The sequence below is a fragment of the Diabrotica virgifera genome, chromosome 2 (genome assembly GCF_917563875.1).
Source record: "Diabrotica virgifera virgifera chromosome 2, PGI_DIABVI_V3a".
NCBI lineage: Eukaryota > Metazoa > Arthropoda > Insecta > Coleoptera > Chrysomelidae > Diabrotica > Diabrotica virgifera.
Window position 1 is genome coordinate 214,110,567 of NC_065444.1, and position 21,572 is coordinate 214,132,138.

The 21,572-nt window shown below is 32.7% G+C and overlaps 1 protein-coding gene across 4 annotated transcripts in view; it reads right to left on the bottom strand.

Annotated features, from left to right (window-relative positions):
• LOC126879809 (uncharacterized) overlaps positions 1–19,461 on the bottom strand; it is a 37,878-nt gene extending 18,417 nt beyond the window's left edge. For 2 of the 4 annotated variants that reach the window (XR_007696283.1, XR_007696282.1), the window contains exon 1: positions 19,031–19,459. Coding sequence is in view for 1 of the 4 variants with exons in the window: in XM_050643075.1 (XP_050499032.1) it covers positions 19,031–19,277 (247 nt within the window). In the remaining 3 variants the exon portion in view is untranslated. Of the gene's footprint in view, positions 1–19,030 lie in introns of all 4 variants that reach the window. The other 2 variants (XR_007696284.1, XM_050643075.1) reach the window with 2 other exon arrangements.
• Positions 19,462–21,572: the final 2,111 nt, after the last annotated feature.

Consider the following 21,572-nt stretch of genomic DNA (forward strand, 5'->3'; position numbering starts at 1 on the left):
TGGACAAAATTTATAAATTCTAATTATGTAGTATTAAATGGAATTAACACATTTTTAAATGTGTCCGCCTAAATGTATGCAATAGGGTGGTGCGAAAAAAGTCAAGTTGATAATTCCGTGTTGCTATAGTGCGGAAAAGTTGCGATTGGTAATTACAAGAAAAACAAAAAAATAATTATTCAAATTGGACTTTATCTTCCGATCCCGCAACAGGGCTAAATATTATGAAAAAAAATGAAATTTTACCTTTTTTCCAAAAAATTTTATTTATCCTTCGTGTACGTTTTATTTATCGCTGTAGTAAAATTTATTTATAGTTTGTATGGTAGAGTAATAAAAAAATAGATTTACGCATTTAACGAATATCTTCCGATCCCGCAAGGTCAATCAAAATCTATAAAAATTTGAATTTTTTGATGATTTTGATAAATTAAAAAACATTTAGTTATCTCATTTTTCTGTTACATTGTGAAGCTCTTTGCTTGTTTATATATTGTATGACAATATTTGAACAACCCAGAACTCAAAACGAGGGGGTGGTTGCAGTTCTAGCTCCACACGGACCCCTCTCTCCAACGAACCAATGAGTGTGTTTTTTACATTATTTACATATATGTACATTTCTTTTTCATCTGTTTGTGTCCAGCTCTTAAACATCAACTTTGTATTGTGATTTCTGGATAAAATCTGGCAGCATGGACCTTGATTTAAATGTTTTCCTGATGAATACATCTGTTGATTGGGGCCCATATATATTAGCATTAGACGATGCTTCCGTGGCCAACTTTAGACACCGCTCGTCAGCTTGCATGTGACAGGGATAGTTTTGTACATTCCAGTCTGGCATGTCTTCCGTTGTAATGCAAGAAGTTATATCTTCATTTGAAACTCTTCGAAGAACTGGTGGAGAAGATAGTTTTGTAACATTCCAGTCCATTATTTTAGTGTAGTCCTGTTCGTGAAAATTTAAAGTAAGAGGGATGAAATTTCTAATACTTTTGCCCTTGGCTTTAGTCTGCCCGGCTTTTAACACTCTCCTTGGCCCTAGCTCTCTAATGTGTTTCCTATCTCCCTACTACTTTAAATTTTGAAGCACAGGACTAAACTAAAATAATAGACTGGAATGTTGCAAAGCAGTCTTCTCCACCACTTCCTCGAAGAGTGTCAAATGAAGTTACAACTCCTTGTATTACATCGGGCGACATGTCAGACTGGAATGTACAAAACTATCCCTGCCACAAGCCAGCTGATGAGCGGTGTCTAAAGTTGGCCATGGAAGAATCGTCTAATGCTAATGTATGTGGGCCTCAATCAAGAGATGGATGCATCAGGACAACACTTAAATCAAGGTCAATGCTGCCATATTTTACCAAGAAATCACAATGCAAAGTTGGTGTTTGAGAGCTGGACACAAACAGATGAAAAAGAAATGTACATATATGTAAATAATGTAAAAAACACACACTCATTGGTTGGTTGGAGAGAAGGGTGAGTGTGGAGCTAGAAGTTCAACCACGCCCTCGTTTTGAGATCTGGGTTGTTTAAATATTGTCATACAATATCTAAACAAGCGAAGAGCTTCATAATGTAACAGAAAAATAAGATAACAACGTTTTTTAATTTATCAAAATCATCAAAAATTTCAAGTTTTTATAGATTTTGATTGACCTTGAGGGACCGGAAAATATCCGTTAAATGCGTAAAACAATTTTTTTAGTACTTAACCATGCAAATTGTAAATAAATTTTACTATAGCAATCAATAAAACGTACTCGAAGGATACATAAAACTTTTTGAAAAAAAAGGTAAAATTTCATTTTTTTCATAATCTTTAGGCCCGTTGCGGGATCGGAAGATAAAGTCCGATTTGAATAATTCTTTTTTTTGTTTTTCTTGCAATTACCAATCGCAACTTTTCCGCACTATAGCGATACGGAATTATAAACTTGACTTTTTTCGCACCACCCTAGTATGCAACCAAGAAACCGTGTGGACTTGTTTTAATTATTATTAAAGATTTTAAAACGTTTATATTAATAAGAGGATAAATTATTTAAAATTTTTCTGTTATTATAAATAATTACTATGATATTACTATTTCAAAAACCATTTTCGTATTCATAACATGTTAACGTTCAAAACAAAAGTGTAAAAATCATGTAAAAAAATAGGCTATTTTGAAAATAGTTCAAATGTGTCAAAATTAATTTGAAATATTATTTTTCTACCAAGGTATACAATAATTATTATAATAGAGACGGTATTTTTGATTTTATCGTCTGAAAAGTAAATAATACACCTAATTAGTCTGAATAATATTGGCTACAACTCTGGCAACCCATAACTTATAATCAGGGGCGGCTCGTGCTAGTACAAGATGGTGAGGCACACTACACTTGAGGAATATTATTATTGTGGTTAGCTTCTCTTTAATGGGCGAAAGGTCAATTTTGTGACGTCATAACGTGAGGCCGTCTACAGAACATTGCTGTATTTATTTAAACCCTTGCAAATCATAGTAAATAAATATTTTATTGGCAAAACTAGCAACGAAAGCTCGGATACCATTTTACGTGGCAGGGTGGTATTTAGAGAGAGACAAATTATTTTCTGGTCAAGTCAGTGATAGGTTCATACTAATAGTAGCAGTTTTTTAGCTAATAATAATTACTAATACCACATATCAAAACAGTATGCATCACATATTTCGTCCTTCCTGGGTTTTATCAGCGTTGTACAGCCATATTAAGCAAAATTTACATTAGAAACTACATGAGAACAACGAACAACAACTGATTTTGTTTAATCAGTTGCCAAAATGAAATTATTGTACGCAAACAATATATGTACAGTTACAATCACTGAATAGTTTACACCTTTATTTTTGTATTGTAATACTGTAAAATCGCAGTGTCGTACGGATTTACTAAATGTCAAATTGCTTGTCAAAAATTTTAGTGCGTATTGAAAAATAAAATAAGAAGTTATTAAAAGCGTCCAAAATGCCGTTTATATCACGCGCAAAACCAAATTAATTGCCAAACTCAATAATTTTAACTCAATTTTATTTAAAAAAAAAATATGTCTTTCTATACTCTCCGTTTTGTTAAATTTTGTAAAATAGGTAGATTTATCTTTATTTTGATTTTTTAATTTTAATCAACCTATTCTGGGTCCGCCACTGGTAACGTCACTTTGACGTAAAAGGTCCGTTTAACAAGGTAAAAACAGAGATATGTAAAGAAAATAGATCAGGCTAGTCATATGCCACTCAATGCATCGGGGTGTAACGCCGATATCAAGTACGGTGGTCTAGCTATCTTTGTCTGTCGTGCGAGTGTGAGCGTATCTACCAAGAGGTGGGAATAACGGAACGACAGTGACACACAGGCGGCGGCCATCATATGCTAGAGAGAGAAAGCTAAGCGCCGGTAGAGAGAGATAGATAGACCACCGACCCGAACTGTTCCGCGTTACGCTATTTTTCGAACTGGCCTAATCTACTCTGTTATATCTATGGGTAAAGATTCAAAAAATTGGCCACTGGATATTAAAGGGTGTAAATTATTCAGTAAAAAAAGTGCACAACGGCAACAACGCATTGTGCGAAATAAAAGTGTTAAACATTTTCACCAGAGTTTATCCCGATTTTTGAGGTAATAGTGCGAAATAAATACTTAACTATATGTGAAAAATTGTACAAGGACATAAACTATCTACAGTGCAAAAAATAGTGTCAAAAATCGTCCTATAAGTAAGTTATAGAACATTTTACTTTAATCAAAACAAACGACATTTTATAAATTCCAGTTCTTTTGACAACAGATAAGAGAACAAGTCTTGATCAAATTAAAAGCGACGTTGCCGGTTCTCCAAAAAGTTTTAAAAATCAAAGAAAGGAAATCAATCAATTAATAATAAACTAAATAAACAAAATTTCGAAGAAAAAAGAATTTTAATATATTTAAAATCATACTCAATTATTGCTTGAGAAGTTCTAGAGCCTCCGCCGGGTCGACTGGGGAACTAGAGCTTACCGCTTGCTATAATATAGAGTAAAAATACATAAAACGAAATAAAAATGGTGAACAGCGATGAAAACAAAATAGATCAGCTTTTAAAAATGACGCAATATTTAACAGATGAAACACAACAACTAACAACGCAGGTAAAAGGAATAAAAGAAGAACAACGAGAATATATAAATGACCTAAGAGAATTAAAAAAAGAAATAAATGAATTCAAACAAAGTAACCAACAACTAAAAAAAGAAAATGATGAAATGAAACAGGAACTAAAGATAGTGAAAATGAAGGTAGAACAGTTCGAGAAGGAGAGAAAAGCTAACAATGTTATTGTCCAGGGTCTACCGATGGATACAAATAACCCAAATGTAGTCAACGAGGTTATGGCAAATTTCGTGGAAAGAGAATTAGGTATTAAAGTAGAAATAGAAGAAGCTTATAAAATAGGGGACAAAACATGTCTTGTAAAACTAAAAAACAAAAATGAAAAAATAAAAATTATGAAGAATAAAAACAAACTAAGGAAATCAAAGCCGGAAATATACATTAATAACGATCTAACGCAAGAAGAGATGAAAATACAACAAGAAATACGGAAAATTGCAAAATTTCAAAAAGAAAACGGTAAGAACACTAGAGTAGGTTATCAAAAACTAAGTATTGACGGGACTATATGGAAATGGAACAAAGAGAAGAATGAACTGGAAAGGGCAAACCAAGACACGCCAAAAAACTGATAAAACAACAAATATCGGATACAACACAAAAAACGGACACGAAAATGGCAAAGGAAAAGGATCTGAACAGATTAGATAAAATAAAACACACGAACAGAAAAAAATATAATAAAAAAACGAAAAAATGTGATCAAATAAAAATAAGTACGTGGAACATCAGAACAATGCTTGAACCAGGAAAAATGCAGGAGATCGTCTCAGAACTAGAAAGATACCAAATTGATATTGCAGTGATTCCAGAAATTAGATGGGCAGGTCAAGGAGAAATAAATTAAAAAAAACTACACACTACATTACTCGGGACATGAAAAACAAGGTCAATATGGAGTTGCTTTCATAATTATGGGAAAAATAAAAAATAATATTATGTAATTTAAACCAATAAATGAACGCATGGCTTAGCTGAAAATTAACGCCAAACCATTTAATATATCAATCATAAACGTATATGCCCCAACTGAAAGTACTGCTGCGGAGGAAAAAGACAAATTGTATGAGGAACTCGAACGAGAAATAAAGAATTTACCTAGAGAAGACACAATACTGGTAATGGGAGATTTTAATGCCCAAATAGGTAAGGAAGACTACATTAACCAAGTAGCAGGTAAGCACACAATACACGAAAAAACTAATGACAATGGTCAACGATTATGTAACCTAGCAGCTAGTACTAATATGATTATCGTTAGTACAAAATTCGAACATCCTAAATATCATAAAGTAACGTGGATTTCCCCAGACCAAAAAACATTGTCACAAATAGACCATATACTGATTACAAGAAGGAAGCAAACATCGGTAACAGACGTGAGAACCTACAGAGGTGCACATGCAGACACATACCATTTTATGGTGACTGCAAAGGTAAGACAAAAAGTCAAAAGAACTCTAAAAAACACGACAGCAAAAAATAAATGGCACGTAGAAAAACTGAATGCTCCAGACATAAGGATTAAGTATGCTGACGACATGAACAAAAAACTGAAGGAACAATCTAAACCTACAAAAGATATAGAAACAGATTGGAGAAATATAAAAAAATGTATAAACGAAACAGCGGATGTACACATTGGGATAAAAAGAAACAAAAAAAGACAAGAATGGTATAACGAAGAATGCCATAACATGCTAAAAAAGAAGGTAGAAATGAGACAAATGTGGATAAGAACAAATAGATAGGATTATAGGGAAGAATACAATAGAATAAGACATGAATGCAAGAAAAAAATAAGGAAAATTAGACGTGACTGGTTGGATGATAAGATAAAAGAAATAGAAAAAGAAAGTAAGAACAGAAACACAAAAGAATTCTATAAGAAAATTAGTGAGCAGAACAAAACTTTTAAAGGAAAGATAAAAGGCATAAAAGATAAAAATGGAAAAGTATCAGAAAACGATGAAGAGTATAAAGAAATTTGGACTAACTATTTTAAAGAATTATTAACACAACAAGAAGATCAAGACCTAAATGAAAACATAGAAGAAGAGACAATGATGTTAGGAAACCAGCTAGAAATACCAACAAAAGAGGAAGTTGAGGAAATTATTAATAGCAGCCGTAATGGTAAAGCCTCAGGATCGGACTGTATCAATATGGAGCTTATAAAATATGGTGGTGAAGAATTAAAAGATAAATTATACAATTTAATAAAAGACATATGGAACGAAGAAAAAATGCCGGAAGAATGGGACAAAGGACAAATTATCACGATTCATAAAAAAGGAGATCAACAGATGTGCAATAACTACAGAGGACTGACGCTATTAAACACAGCATATAAAATCATGTCCGCCTTAATACAACGAAGACTGACCGAAGCTACCACGAATATCATAGGACACTATCAATGCGGATTTGTTAAGGGAAAGTCTACAACAGATGCCATACATACGGTTAAACAAATTATGGAAAAAGCACATGGATATAAAATAGAAATTGAACTGCTTTTTATAGATTTTCAGCAAGCATTTGATACAATAAAAAGATCAAAATTAACGGTAGCTCTGAAAGAAATGGGAATACAAAATAAATTAAGAAGATTAATACAAATGACAATGAGTAGAACAGTAGTTAGCATAAAAACTCAAATAGGCGACACAGAAGAATTTGTCATCAATAAAGGCGTGAGACAAGGAGATTCATTATCAGCAACTCTGTTTAATCTTGCCCTAGAATACATCGTCAGGAAGATCAACAAAGGCACCCTCCGAACGAGAGAAGGACAAATAATAGCATACGCTGATGAATTTGTTCTAATAACAAAAAATAGAAAAACAATGGAACGAATGTTAAACGAATTGGTAACAGAAGGAAAAGTAATGGGATTAAAAATAAACCAAGAAAAAACCAAAATAATGAGATTTGACAAAAACTTTGAAAAGAGAAAGGTTAGAGTAGGAGAATACACTTTTGAAGAAGTCGAAAAATTTAAATACTTAGAAATATTAATAACAAACAATGGAGAAAGAGAAACCGAAATCAAAGAAAGGATTATTACAGCAAATAAGAGCTTCCATGCAAATAAAAAATTACTTAAAAATAAGTTATTGAGTAAGAAATCAAAAATGAAAGTATACAAAACAATAATTCGACCGACGATGATGTATGCAGCAGAAACTCTTAGCATGACAAAAAAACCAGAGGAAAACCGTAGAATACAAGAAAGAAAAATACTAAGAGCAATATAAGGACCAATAAAAATAAGTGACAATGAATTTAGACAAAGAACGAACCTTGAGCTACTGGATGAAATTAAGGAAGATATAGTGTGTAAAATAAAACAGCAAAGAGCAAAATGGCTAGGACACATATGGAGATCCGGATCAACTACGACGATATTCTCAATATTGGAATGGACACCAGCTGGCAAGAGAAGACGTGGAAGACCAAGATCTACATGGTTACAAGAAGTAGTAAGTGATCTCAACAAGGCGGGCATACGACATTGGAAAGAAAAGACCAGAGACAGGAAAGAGTGGAGAAAAATAACCGAGAAAATTAAATAACGAACATGAGGACTGAACTACCTCAAACCATAGATCTAGAGAGCGTAAGCGGCGTAACCCCTAAAGGGGTGTTTAGCCACTATGTATGTAAACTATTCAGTGATTGTGACTGTACCTACAAACACGTGATAATTTAATTTTAGAACCAATCTTATATTGTAAATCCTATTGAATATAGGGCAATACAAACAATCAAGAAACAAATTACTGTTTTATTATAAGATTGATTTTTATATTAAATAAACTAAGGGTTAAATTTTGTTTTTTTTATATAAAAAGTGTAAAAGAAAATTAATTATTATGAAATTAAAATAATAAAATGAAAATAAATAAAATAAAGTTATTTTTTACGAAATAAAAGGTATATATTGAGCACTGAGTTTTATTCAATCTTGTCCAAGTATACTTTCGCTCCTAGAGCATCTACAGGGGCATTTAGTCAAAAAGGAAATTATCCTCGAATATCATTAATTGTCTGAAGTGGTGGCAACTTAAATTAACATATATCTAACAAATATTTAACGTACTCTACACGAAGAAAATATTAGGCATAAGCGATACACAATGGCCAGGAAATGGCAAATGCCCCACAACTAATCATGGTATGTTTTATTATGCCGGAAGTGACACCACAACCCATCGATACGGAGTTGGAGTCATCATCTCAAAAAAATGGAAAGATGCTGTAGCAAATTTTACTCCATTCTCAGAGCGCGTGATGTTAATACAACTGAAAGATAAGAAGAACATAATAAACATCATACAAGTGTACGCTCCTACAGCAGACAAAGACGAAGAGGAAATAGAACAATTCTATAATAACTTAGAAGAGGTGATGAGAACAACAAAGAGACAACACATTAACATAGTAATGGGCGATCTGAACGCCAAGGTAGGTCAGGGTAAAGTTGGAGAAAACGTCGGTGAATACGGCTTAGGTAATAGAAATGAAAGGGGTGATCGTTTAGTTCAGTTTTGTCAAAGCGAAGATTTAATAATAACTAATACATTCTTTAAATTACCCCCAAGGAGACTGTATACGTGGACGTCACCTCAACACACACAAGAAAAAGTAATCAGAAACCAAATAGATTACATAATGGTGACAAAAAGATACCGTAATGCCGTGAAATCTACTAAAACTTACCCTGGAACTGATATCGGTTCGGATCATAATCCAGTAGTATCTGTGTTAGAAGCTAGACCAAAGAAAATGAGAAAAACCATCATCCCAACGTTAGACTTAAGTCAGCTTAAAAGTGAACACCGACGACAAACAGTGCGCGAAGAAATTAACACCGACCTCAGTGTAGCAGAAAACCAAATCCGCAGAACAGACAACATAGATGAAAAACTGAAGTATATAAACACTATAATAAGAACTACGGGAAAGAAACACCTAACCAAATCTCCAAAGAAACATAAGGTGTGGATGACACCAGACATACTAGAACTAATGGATGAAAGACGCAAATTGAAGAATAATTCAGAAAAATACAGAGAGGTTGATAAGAACATAAAGCAAATAATAAAGAAGGCCAAAGAATCATGGATTAAAGAACAATGTGTAGAAATGGAAGACTATGAAAGAAAGTATGACACATTCAATATACATAAAAAAGTAAAAGAACTTACAGGAACCCAAAGAAGACATTAAATAAGTTTGCTTAAGGACTAAGACGGAAATATTATTGTAGACTTAACAGAAAAAATTAATAGATGGAGTGAATACATAAGAGAATTGTTTGAGGACAACAGAAATAACATTGACAAGGTAAATGGTGAAACGGGACCTGAAATCCTAAAATGTGAAGTAGAAATGGCACTTAGAAATTCCAAAACTGGAAAGGCAAATGGACCCGATGAGGTTCCTACTGAATTACTAAAGCTCTTGAATGATGAATCAATAGGTATAATATTGCACTTATTTAACACAGTATACAATACTGGTATTATACCTCAAGAGTGGCTGCTGTCTACATTCGTTACACTGCCAAAGAAATCCAATGCAAAAGAATGTTCAGAACATCGAACAATATCTTTAATGAGCCATCTACTAAAGATATTTCTAAAAATCATCCACAACCGAGTTTATCAAAAGTTGGAGTCAGATATTAGTAATACACAGATGGGGTTCAGAAAAGGACTAGGTACTCGAGAAGCTCTCTTCAGTTTGAATGTTCTTACACAAAGATGCCTAGACGTTAATCAAGAAGTACATGCATGTTTTATCGATTTTGAAAAAGCGTTTGACAGAGTACGCCACGATAGGCTAAGAGACATTCTTGAAAGAAAAGACATAGATAATAAAGATCTGCGAATAATTTTCAACTTATATTGGAATCAGAAAGCTAACATCAAAATAGAAAACGAGATATCAAAAGCAATAGAAATACGTAGAGGAGTAAGACAGGGATGCATTTTGTCACCACTGCTATTTAATGTATATAGTGAAAGCATCTGTCAGGAAGCCCTTTTGCAAGCAAATGAAGGAATCGTAATCAATGGAGAGGTTGTAAATAATATTCGATACGCAGACGACACTGTACTAGTTGCAAGAACAGTAGAAGAATTACAACGATTACTTACAAACATAAATATTGCTTGCAACAATTATGGCATAAACATTAATATCAAAAAAACCAAGTATATGGTCTTCAGCAAAATCATGACACAACCAGCACATATTAGTATAAACGGCATTCAAATTGAAAAAGTATCAAGTTATAAATACTTGGGAACTTTAATAAACGAAACTGGAGACCAAAACAATGAAATAAAAGGACGTATCGAAATTGCCAGGGCCACCTTCATAAAGATGAGAAAATTCTTCTGCAACAGAGATATAAGCATCCCTCTACGATTAACACGCTATTATACGGTGTAGAGGCCTGGACTCTCAAACAGAACAACATAAAAAATATTGAAAGTTTCGAGATGTGGTGCTACCGTCGAATGCTGAAGATAAGTTGGGTTGAAAGAATCACAAATCTTGAAGTAATACGAATGATAGGAAGAGACCCAGAAATTTTATTAACAATAAAACGAAGAAAACTCGAGTATTTGGGTCACCTGATGAGAGGTCATAAATACGCATTACTTCAAAATATAATGCAAGGAAAAATAGAAGGAAAACGGAATCCAGGCCGTAGAAGAATGTCGTGGATGCGGAATTTGAGAGAGTGGTTTGGCTGCACCATTAATGAACTTTTTAGGTCAGCTGTAAACAAAGTCAGGGTAGCCTTGATGATTTCCAATCTCCGATAGGAGTGGCACAAGAAGAAGAAGAAGACACGAAGAACGAACAGATAAATTTGAGTGCAGGTAATTTTGGTACTTATACATTTTGAAGTTGGAAGTACAAACAGATAAACGTATGATGTATCTGTACGTTACAGTGTTGTGTAAGTTAAGTATTTGTTAGATATATGTTAATTTAAGTTACCACAACTTCAGACAATTAATGACATTCGAGGATACCTTCCTTTTTTTACGAAATGCCCCTGAAGATGCTCTAGAAGCGAAAGGATACTTGAGCAAGATTAAATAAAACTCACTGCTTGATATCTGCCTTTTATTTCGTAAAATTCATATATTCGAGCCACTTCCTATTTTGAAGTTATTTTAGTAAAAAACTTCATAAAATATAAATGATAAATAGAAAACGGAGTTCTAAATTCTTTTTTTTTATTAATTAAAGAAACTTTGTGAGACTTCTGTTCTGAAAAATTATCTATTACCTCGTCTATAAAAGCGTTCTCATCCTGTGCTTTTATAAATGATTTTTCAATTGATATTTTTACCATATTACTCAATCGTGTCTATGCAGTTAAAAACTGGCATACAAAGTTCTAAATCATTATCGCGAAAAAAGTCTCTCTCTATCGTGAAAAACGCTATAGTAGATTATCCGATATAAGATCGAACTGCACCGATCTGCTTAATGGATAAAAATTATTGGACAATATCCGTATGTTATAAGTAATTTAGTAGGTATGTTAATATTTATAAAATACAAGTGGTGCCTATCCCATTTTGTTGATCGTTTGATTGTTTTCAAGTTATAAACAGTTTAAACTGAATAAAGAACGAAAGATGGCGATTTTCATGGCTCAAAATAAAGAATAAATAATATTATTTTTGTAATCATCGAATACCTAAATTCAAGTTCAAACCTTCTTGTATCAGGTCCCGGTAAAAATGTTTACCATGCTCTATTCTAAAATGTATTTTTTAAATTGCTAATAAGGAAGGTTCCTTATAGGAAGACGGGCGATCGGGCTGCATTAACAACTAAAACCAATGCTTTAAAATGAAATAACTCCAAAATACTTATCACGAACTGATAGACTAATGTTTGAACTTGAATTTAGGTACTTTGTATTTTCAAAAATAATATTTTTTTCTTGTTTTGGAACGTTGAAAATCGTCATCTTTCGATCTTTTTTCAGTTTTAAATTATTGTTGTTCTGAAGCTATTTCCTTGTGGCATTTTTATGATTAATTATTTATATGGGAAATAAGCCACAATTAAAATGAAAAAAATAATTTTATTAACGTTTCGACGCCCAAATCGGGTGCCGTTGTCAAAATACAAAATATTACTAAATAAACAAAAATGTTGTTGCTAAGCAAAAAAATTCTTCTAATAATTTATTTAATCTGACTCATTTATATTGGCAATTTAGACATATATTATACATTTTAAAGTAGAAGACTTTAAAATGATATTGCCAATATTTATGAGTTGCGTTCCTGGGACGACTTACTGAAAGATAGTTCATTCGATTACATGAAATCAACCCCAACTCAAGAATATCCGTCACAAAAAAATTATAGCATGTGATCTGTCTTTAAAAAGACAACCAAATGCAACGACAGTAAAATTCTCGCGTTAGAGACTTCATAGTAAATCACAAGGGAAAACCAGGAAAAAACCCTGTGATACTATCCCGACATCGTAAGTATTTGGTCTTACATTTAATTTACTCTCAAAAAATAATACCAAATTCTGACTTGTAACATGTTCAAATTATAAATAATATTAATAATACTAGATATATAAGTAATACTAAAATATAAAATATGTACCAGCTCGATGTTATTGACTTACTAATCTTGGTATTTTCTTTCTGTTGACTTCCTCTTTCAGTATGGGCAACCACATCCTACTGCATTCTACCGAGGAATTTGCGACACAATTGGTTTCATTTAGTAGAATTAGAGCCGCTTCTTTGATTTTTCTCTTTTTACTATCTGATTCTTTCAGGACTATACTTGAATCTCTCCACTGAACTCTATGTTCATTATCCCATGCGTGTTGACATATTTGAGATCTATCAAATTCTCTATTTTTAATATAAGATTGATGTTCACTTATTCTAACGTCTAATGGTCTTGATGTCTCACCTAAATAAAATTGTTCGCATTCACAAGGTATTTTATAAATGCAATTCTTTGTTCTTTCTTGATCATTGTTAGGTTTAGTTTTAGATAGAATAGATCTCAATGTGTTTGTTGTTTTGAATGTTGTTGAAATGTTGAATTTATTTCCTATTGTTTTAAGTTTCTCGGATAGTCCTTTTATATATGGTATTGATATTTTCCTCGTATTATTTCTTGTGAATGTTGTAGGATCCCGTTCTAAGTTGTTCTGTTCCATTCGATCCAATCTTGACAATTCCTTATTTATAAACGATAAAGGATAATCATTTTTTAATAAAACAGATGTTAACAATTGTTTTTCTGCTAAAAAGGAATTTTCGTTAGAACAAGTAATTTTGGCTCTATCATATAAGGATTTAATGATTCCCTTTTTAACGTTGATGTTGTGATTTGACTTGTAATTGAGGTATCTGTTGGTGTGTGTTGATTTTCTATACACTTGAGTCTCATATCCAATATCCTTTTTTGAGATCAACACATCGAGGAAAGGTAGGCTGTTATTGTATTCCTTTTCCATTGTAAATTTTATTGTCTCTTCTTGATCGTTTATAATATTCAGGAACGTATCCAACAATTCTGATTTATGAGGCCATATTGAAAACACATCATCTACATATCTCCACCATACTGTGGGTTTTAAACTTTGTTTAGAAATAATATTAGTTTCGAAATCCTCCATAAAAATCCTCCACAAAACATTTTTTAAACAAATTATCAACTATTGAATTTAATCCAAATACTTAATATTTTAGTAAGTTTTGACATAAACAGTTTACAACAATAGGAAATAAATTCAACATTTCAACAACATTCAAAACAACAAACACATTGAGATCTATTCTATCTAAAACTAAACCTAACAATGATCAAGAAAGAACAAAGAATTGCATTTATAAAATACCTTGTGAATGCGAACAATTTTATTTAGGTGAGACATCAAGACCATTAGACGTTAGAATAAGTGAACATCAATCTTATATTAAAAATAGAGAATTTGATAGATCTCAAATATGTCAACACGCATGGGATAATGAACATAGAGTTCAGTGGAGAGATTCAAGTATAGTCCTGAAAGAATCAGATAGTAAAAAGAGAAAAATCAAAGAAGCGGCTCTAATTCTACTAAATGAAACCAATTGTGTCGCAAATTCCTCGGTAGAATGCAGTAGGATGTGGTTGCCCATACTGAAAGAGGAAGTCAACAGAAAGAAAATACCAAGATTAGTAAGTCAATAACATCGAGCTGGTACATATTTTATATTTTAGTATTACTTATATATCTAGTATTATTAATATAATTTATAATTTGAACATGTTACAAGTCAGAATTTGGTATTATTTTTTGAGAGTAAATTAAATGTAAGACCAAATACTTACGATGTCGGGATAGTATCACAGGGTTTTTTCCTGGTTTTCCCTTGTGATTTACTATGAAGTCTCTAACGCGAGAATTTTACTGTCGTTGCATTTGGTTGTCTTTTTAAAGACAGATCACATGCTATAATTTTTTTGTGACGGATATTCTTGAGTTGGGGTTGATTTCATGTAATCGAATGAACTATCTTTCAGTAAGTCGTCCCAGGAACCCAACTCATAAATATTGGCAATATCATTTTAAAGTCTTCTACTTTAAAATGTATAATATATGTCTAAATTGCCAATATAAATGAGTCAGATTAAATAAATTATTAGAAGAATTTTTTTGCTTAGCAACAACATTTTTGTTTATTTAGTAATATTTTGTATTTTGACAACAGCACCCGATTTGGGCGTCGAAACGTTAATAAAATTATTTTTTTCATTTTAATTGTGGCTTATTTCCCATATAAATAATTTAAATTATTAACTCTAAAACGATCAACTTAAGAGAAAAATTACAAAAGACAACGTTTTTTGTTTAGAATGATCCAAAAAATCTAAAATAATATCTGCCTAGGCCGAAATGTTTTTTAATTTATAGAAAGTCATTTTTTAATAAAAAAATAATTATTATTCATTATAGTCAGAAGAAAATTAGATCGGACACCTCTTGCTTTTTTGCATTTTATAATTGTTAACATACTAAATTACACATCCAATAATTTTTATCCATTAAACAGATCGGTGCAGTTCGACCCTACATGCTTAATATATCGTATTTTACACTAGAGAGGCATGCTTCAGGTAGGATATTTGTTCGCTGTTCGAACTTGTTTGAATTTTGTTGCTGGTCGGTCTAGTCCCCTTACGAAACCGTAAGCTAGACATAGAACCGATGAAGGCTGGCCCAGGCTTGCCTATCCAGGGCTGTATGTATTTTTATTTTGTATCATAAAAATAAAGTTATTTAACAAATTTCAAAGAGTTAAATTGTATTTAATGAATTGATTATGGGATAAAGGAATCCATCATTACGAATCCAATCTGATCCTTCTATTGAACAGCTGTTTGTACGGTTCCACGGCAAACTTATTCTGGGAGCTCTATACATTCCACCTCAATCTCCAGCCTACACCTATCAAGTTCATGCTGACCAACTGATGCTTCTAAGTGAACAGTTTTCATCCCTGAAATTTCACTTATTTGGTGACTATAATCTCCCCTCAGCTAGGTGGAGAGTTGAAGATTATTGCTCTTCTGCAACCTCACAAACTTCATCACCTCTAGCTGTAGTTGATGCCATTGAGGTTGTTTCAAATATGTGTGCTTATCATAATCTTTTTCAATGTAACTTTATATTTAATAGCAGGGGTGTTATTCTGGATCTTATCCTGGCCCCAGAAGAGCTTGTCATTTCTGAAGCTGACGATGCTCTGGTTTCACCTGACTCTCATCATCCTCCTCTGTTAACATCATTGCAGCTTAATGTTTTTGATAGGTCAATTTCTGGTAACGAATATTATTATGATTTCCGTAATGCAAACTTTCCAGCAATTCACCAATGTCTAGAATATATAGAATGGGATAACCTGTTTCGTGGTAGAGATCTTTCCGACATGATCGCTATGTTTTATGACATTATTTACTCTCTCATTGAACATTTCACTCCAGTTAAATATTTTAGTACTAAGAAATTTCCTTGTTGGTATTCTTCTGAGCTTAAGCAATTGTTAAAGGAAAAAATAAAAGCTCATAAAATTTATAAAACCTTAAAGACTCCTGAAAGCTATGCTGATTTTTGTCATCTGAGAACAAATTGTAAAAATCTATCTAAATGCTGTTATGACAATTACATACGTTTCACCGAATTTTCTATACAAAATAACGCAAGGCATTTTTGGAAGTTTGTAGGTAGCAAGCGTGAAAACAATTGTATACCTGACTCAATGACCCTGAATGACTCTGTAGCTTCATGTGGCAATGATATTGCCAACTTATTTGCAGATCACTTTTCATCAGTTTATAGTGATATTACTTTAAATTGCAATGTTGACCATATTCAGTCTCAACTCAATATCTCATCATATCGTATCCAGATTTCCAAAATTTACGAAAAGCTTTCATCATTAAGTGTCAACAAGGGTCCTGGGCCTGATGGTATACCACCTAATTTTCTTAAGGAATTCAGTTTTGTACTATCGCGACCTTTGTTTCATATATTTAATAAATCTTTGGATGTAGGTCAGTTTCCGGACTTTTGGAAACTTTCTTATGTCACACCAATATATAAATCTGGTAATAAATCTAATATTAGTAATTACCGCCCTATATCTATTCTTAGTGTTATACCAAAGGTGTTTGAGAGTATTATAACTGATTTCCTCACCTTCGATAGCTCCGGGATCCTAAACTCTCAGCAATTTGGTTTTACTACAGGTAAGTCTGCTGAACTGAGTTTGTTGACCTATGTTGATTTTCTGTCTGAAGCCTTGGAGGAGGGACTTCAAGTTGATTCAATTTATACTGACTTTTCCAAGGCCTTTGACAGAGTAAATCATGAACTCCTGATTCAAAAGCTTAGCTCCTATGGCATAAGTGGACCTTTGTTGCAGTGGTTACAGAGTTATTTAACCGAAAGATTTCAACAAGTTCGAGTAAACCACTTTTACTCACAAACCTTTCCAGTTAAGTCAGGTGTACCACAGGGGTCCCATTTGGGTCCATTACTCTTTAATATATTTATTAATGATATTACCAACTGTTTTCACGATTGTAACGCCTTGCTATTTGCTGATGACTTGAAGTGCTTTAAAGTTATAAAAAATCATTATGATGCTGCCATATTGCAATCAGAACTGAATAACCTCTCTGCATGGTGTTCACTTAACGGTATGAACCTTAATTCAATCAAATGTCATGTAATTAACTTTAACCGTACTCACCACCCAATATTATCAAACTATTACATTGATGGCCAATTGCTCAACACTGTTAATAGAATCAAGGACTTGGGGATTACACTGGAAAACTCTCTTTGTTTCAATACTCACATCATCAATGTCATTCAAACATCTATGAAAATGCTGGGTTTTGTAAAAAGAACAACTCGCGATTTTACAAACATATCCAGTATTAGAGTTCTTTACTTCAGGTCAGGTCTCACCTTGAGTATTGTTCTTCAGTGTGGTCACCACACTACTTGGTCTACATTAGGAAACTTGAACAAGTCCAAAATAGTTTCTTCCGTTACATTGCTTTTAAGCTTCATACCTATCAAGATTACGCTGTATGGCAGCATCAACTGCAGGTCCCTTCTCTTGCAAGCAGGAGAAAACAAAGGGACCTTTTGCTATTATTCAAGATCTTAAATGGTATATGCAGTTGTTCTCAACTACTTAATAAGATCGCACTGTTTGTACCACCTCGCACCACTAGACAAGTGCGAACATTTTATATACCATTCCACAGGTTTAATTATTCACTTTTTTCATTCGTACCCAGAGTCTTGAATTTAGCAAACTCCCTTTGCAATTTACAACTGTTCGACAACTCCATCAGTCGTTTTAAAAGAAATTTAGATGGGATCAATATTTGAGTGAAGCGTCTGTAATTTGTTAACTTGGTTTTGTAATTTGTTAACTTGGTTTTATGATATTATTTCATAGTACATATTTACTTCTAATATTATATTTATATTTCTGTATGTCTGTTTTTTATATTATATTATGTTATTGTTTTTTTTTCTGTACACTATGTATTTTTGTAGAATTGGGCTTGCCCGTAAAATAAATAAATAAATAAAGAAATAACGTAAATAGTGGATTGATATTCTGGTGAGGCACTGCCTCACCTGCCTCATAGGATCAGCCGCCACTGCTTATAATAGACTAATAGTAAAATAGAAAAACAATTATTTCTTATTGTATGTAACCAATAATTTGATAACCTGACTACTTGTGAGATTTAAAATTACAAATAGTTTTTGCGTACGCACTCCTGTGCCGGAGGATGGCTGAGGATTTCTAGGTATCCGCCTGTGCCCTAAACTGTAGGTTGTCCCAAAATCAACCACAGAGACGTTGTGCAAGATGCCATAAATATGTGTAACTTTTAATTGCAGCAAATGTAATGTTTGACTTCACATTAACTGCTTTAGATTGTACCACTTGAGATAAATTTATTTTGTTTATAATTTTAAGTTTTCTTTGTAAACGTTCATTGGTTCGTTAGTTCCATTTCTATTATTGTATAATTTCTAATAATAAAAACATGGTGTTGCGAAAGCCTAGCCTATGAATATTTAGACAGCTATTTACGGCAACTTAGGTATATTTGAAACAAAAATGCCTGAAGTATATTGTCTCAATATATTGTATTGCTAAATTGAAAAGAAAAACATTTTTGAATAAGTTTTAAGGGGGTCAGGTTTTGGGGGATTAATCAATGCTATTTACTTACTTTCTTCATTTGTTGTTTGGGTTTCTTCACATATATTAAATTTATATTCATCTTGTTCTACTTTAGCCTTTTCAGGAATGTATAAATAATCAAATGCGTTGTAGGCGGGTTCTCTCTTGGGTTCTTTCTCAATTTCAATTTTGAAGTCATCCAAGGTACCATCAGTACCATGATCAAACTCTTCATTATCTAATTCTATTTTACAAGAAGTTTCCTCACTCTCACTAGTTTCCTGTTTTACTTCCATGTTATTAAATTTGATTTATGTTGTACCAATTTCAGTTATGTTTGCCTTTGCAGACATACAATCTTACATTACAATGCATTTCCATTTCATTTTTAGTTCATAAACATAAACATTTAAAACATAAACTTAAAAAACAACTCTTGAACACAAGAATCTACAGGTCGAGCAAGTCTCGTAAATTTCACGATTGCGAGCCACGCTTCACGCAACCGTGTTTGCGTACTTGTGTTTCGAGTTGCGTGGTCGTGCGGAGTTATATTTACCAAATTTAAATGTAATCGTTTCTACTGATAATAATATACTATTCTCAATATGGCTACTGGGTGTAAAAGATAAATCTTATTCTATCTGTTCTTCATGAGTTTTAGATAATTTTAGTTGTATTTCTTTGTAATTTTGTGTTGTACAAAGATTAATTTAACATTTTCTCTGGAAGTATTAATTTAGAAAGATAATATGCTTCATTGGTGTTGTGTTTTGAAGTGTGAAACGGTGTGAAATGCAAAATAATTGTGATAAAGTCAAGATAAAGTTCACTTTTAAACTGAACTAAATAAGGTATCTGAGAGACAACAATGGTTAAATGCAATACAATGTACAGGTTTTACTAGCGAAATGAAAATTTTCCTGTCCTGTCTGCTGTAATCATTTTATATCTGGTAAGTTACAATTACAACAGTAACGATTTTTGAAGATGTTAACATTTTAATCTTATAGGAAAATAGGAAAACCAGCCGACTTAATCGATAATAACAATCTCTAGATTGGGTTCCTTCAATAAATATGGGCTATAAACACAATGAAATAAGTTCCCCAAAATCTAAAATGGAGTGGTATCAAAGGAGAATTAAAGGAAAAAATATTCATATTGAAATTATTTATAAGGCACTGGACTGTCTTAAATTCTACAATAATACTAGGTGGGTAAATGATTTTAGACATTTTTCATTAAGAGTAGATTAAGATTAAGTAGATTTTCATTCAGTAGATTTAAGACTTGTTTACACGGGTAGAGTAATGATGCAAGTACTTGATAGAGTAGAGTAACTCTACCTGTAAAAATGCTCAGCACAGTAGAATAGCTGGTAGAGTGTATAGTTGGAGTTAAAGTAGAGTGACTAGCAACCTATGGCAAAGTAACTATTCTATGACCACCACTACTGCCAAAATGTCTACTCGGCTGCACACTATACCCATGGAACACGCTCAATTATGGCAGAATAGAGTAGCTAGGAGAGTACATGGGGGCGCTGTCATTCTGGTTGGAATTGTGTTTTGTGTAAATAGTGAAAATGAAGTTCACCGAAGATGAAACTTTTGTTAAATCAGAGGATTCCAAATATTCTTCTTATACACAGTATATTTTAGCGTACAACTTTATTAGTATGAAAGATATTTATTATACATTAAATTAAACAAAGCTTAACAAAAATGACAACCATTATTATATTAAAAAGATCAGTCAAGTCAGACATATTGGATCATGTGTCAAAACAGTGTTACCAAGGTGACAGAAGAAAATTAATAAATTACTAATATTGTACCGCTTGTATTTAAATGTACCAACTTTAACACCCTCACTTAATTCATTAATTTTTTAAACCCAATCCTACTGCGCATGCCCAATGTTTCTTCTTTGACAGCACTTTAGTCAAGAAATCAGCTATCATTTCTTCACCTGGTAAGTAACTAACTTCGATCTCACCCCTTTTAACCCACTCCTTTATCTGGTGATATTTAACATCTATGTGTTTACTCCTGGCATGTGACGTATGACTGTTGCAAAGTTGATTTGCACTACTATTGTCATTATAAATAGTGACAGTTCCTGTAGGTGACTTCAGTTCTTTCATCAGCTGTTTAAGAAACATGCATTCCTTTCCACATTCGCTTATTGCCACATACTCTGCAAACGTAGTACTATCTGCTATTGTTACAGATGTTTGTTTTCTAGCTTTCCAACTAATGGCTCCTCCACCTAGCATGAAAACATAACCAGTAAATGATCGCCTATCTACAACACAACTACCATAATCTGCATCGGCATAACCAACCAAATTTTTGTCTTTCTTTGAATATGTGATACCTAAACTGGCTGTACCTTTAAGGTACCTAACAACCCGTTTAGCTGCACTGAAATGCTCCTTGCTATTCGAATTGTTAAATTGGCTGAGATAACTAACAGCGAAACATATATCAGGTCTAGTCCCAACTGCCAAATACATTAATGCTCCTATGAGCTTTTGATAATCTGGGTTCATTTCATTATTTTCAGGTTTTTGAAGTTTAATACCT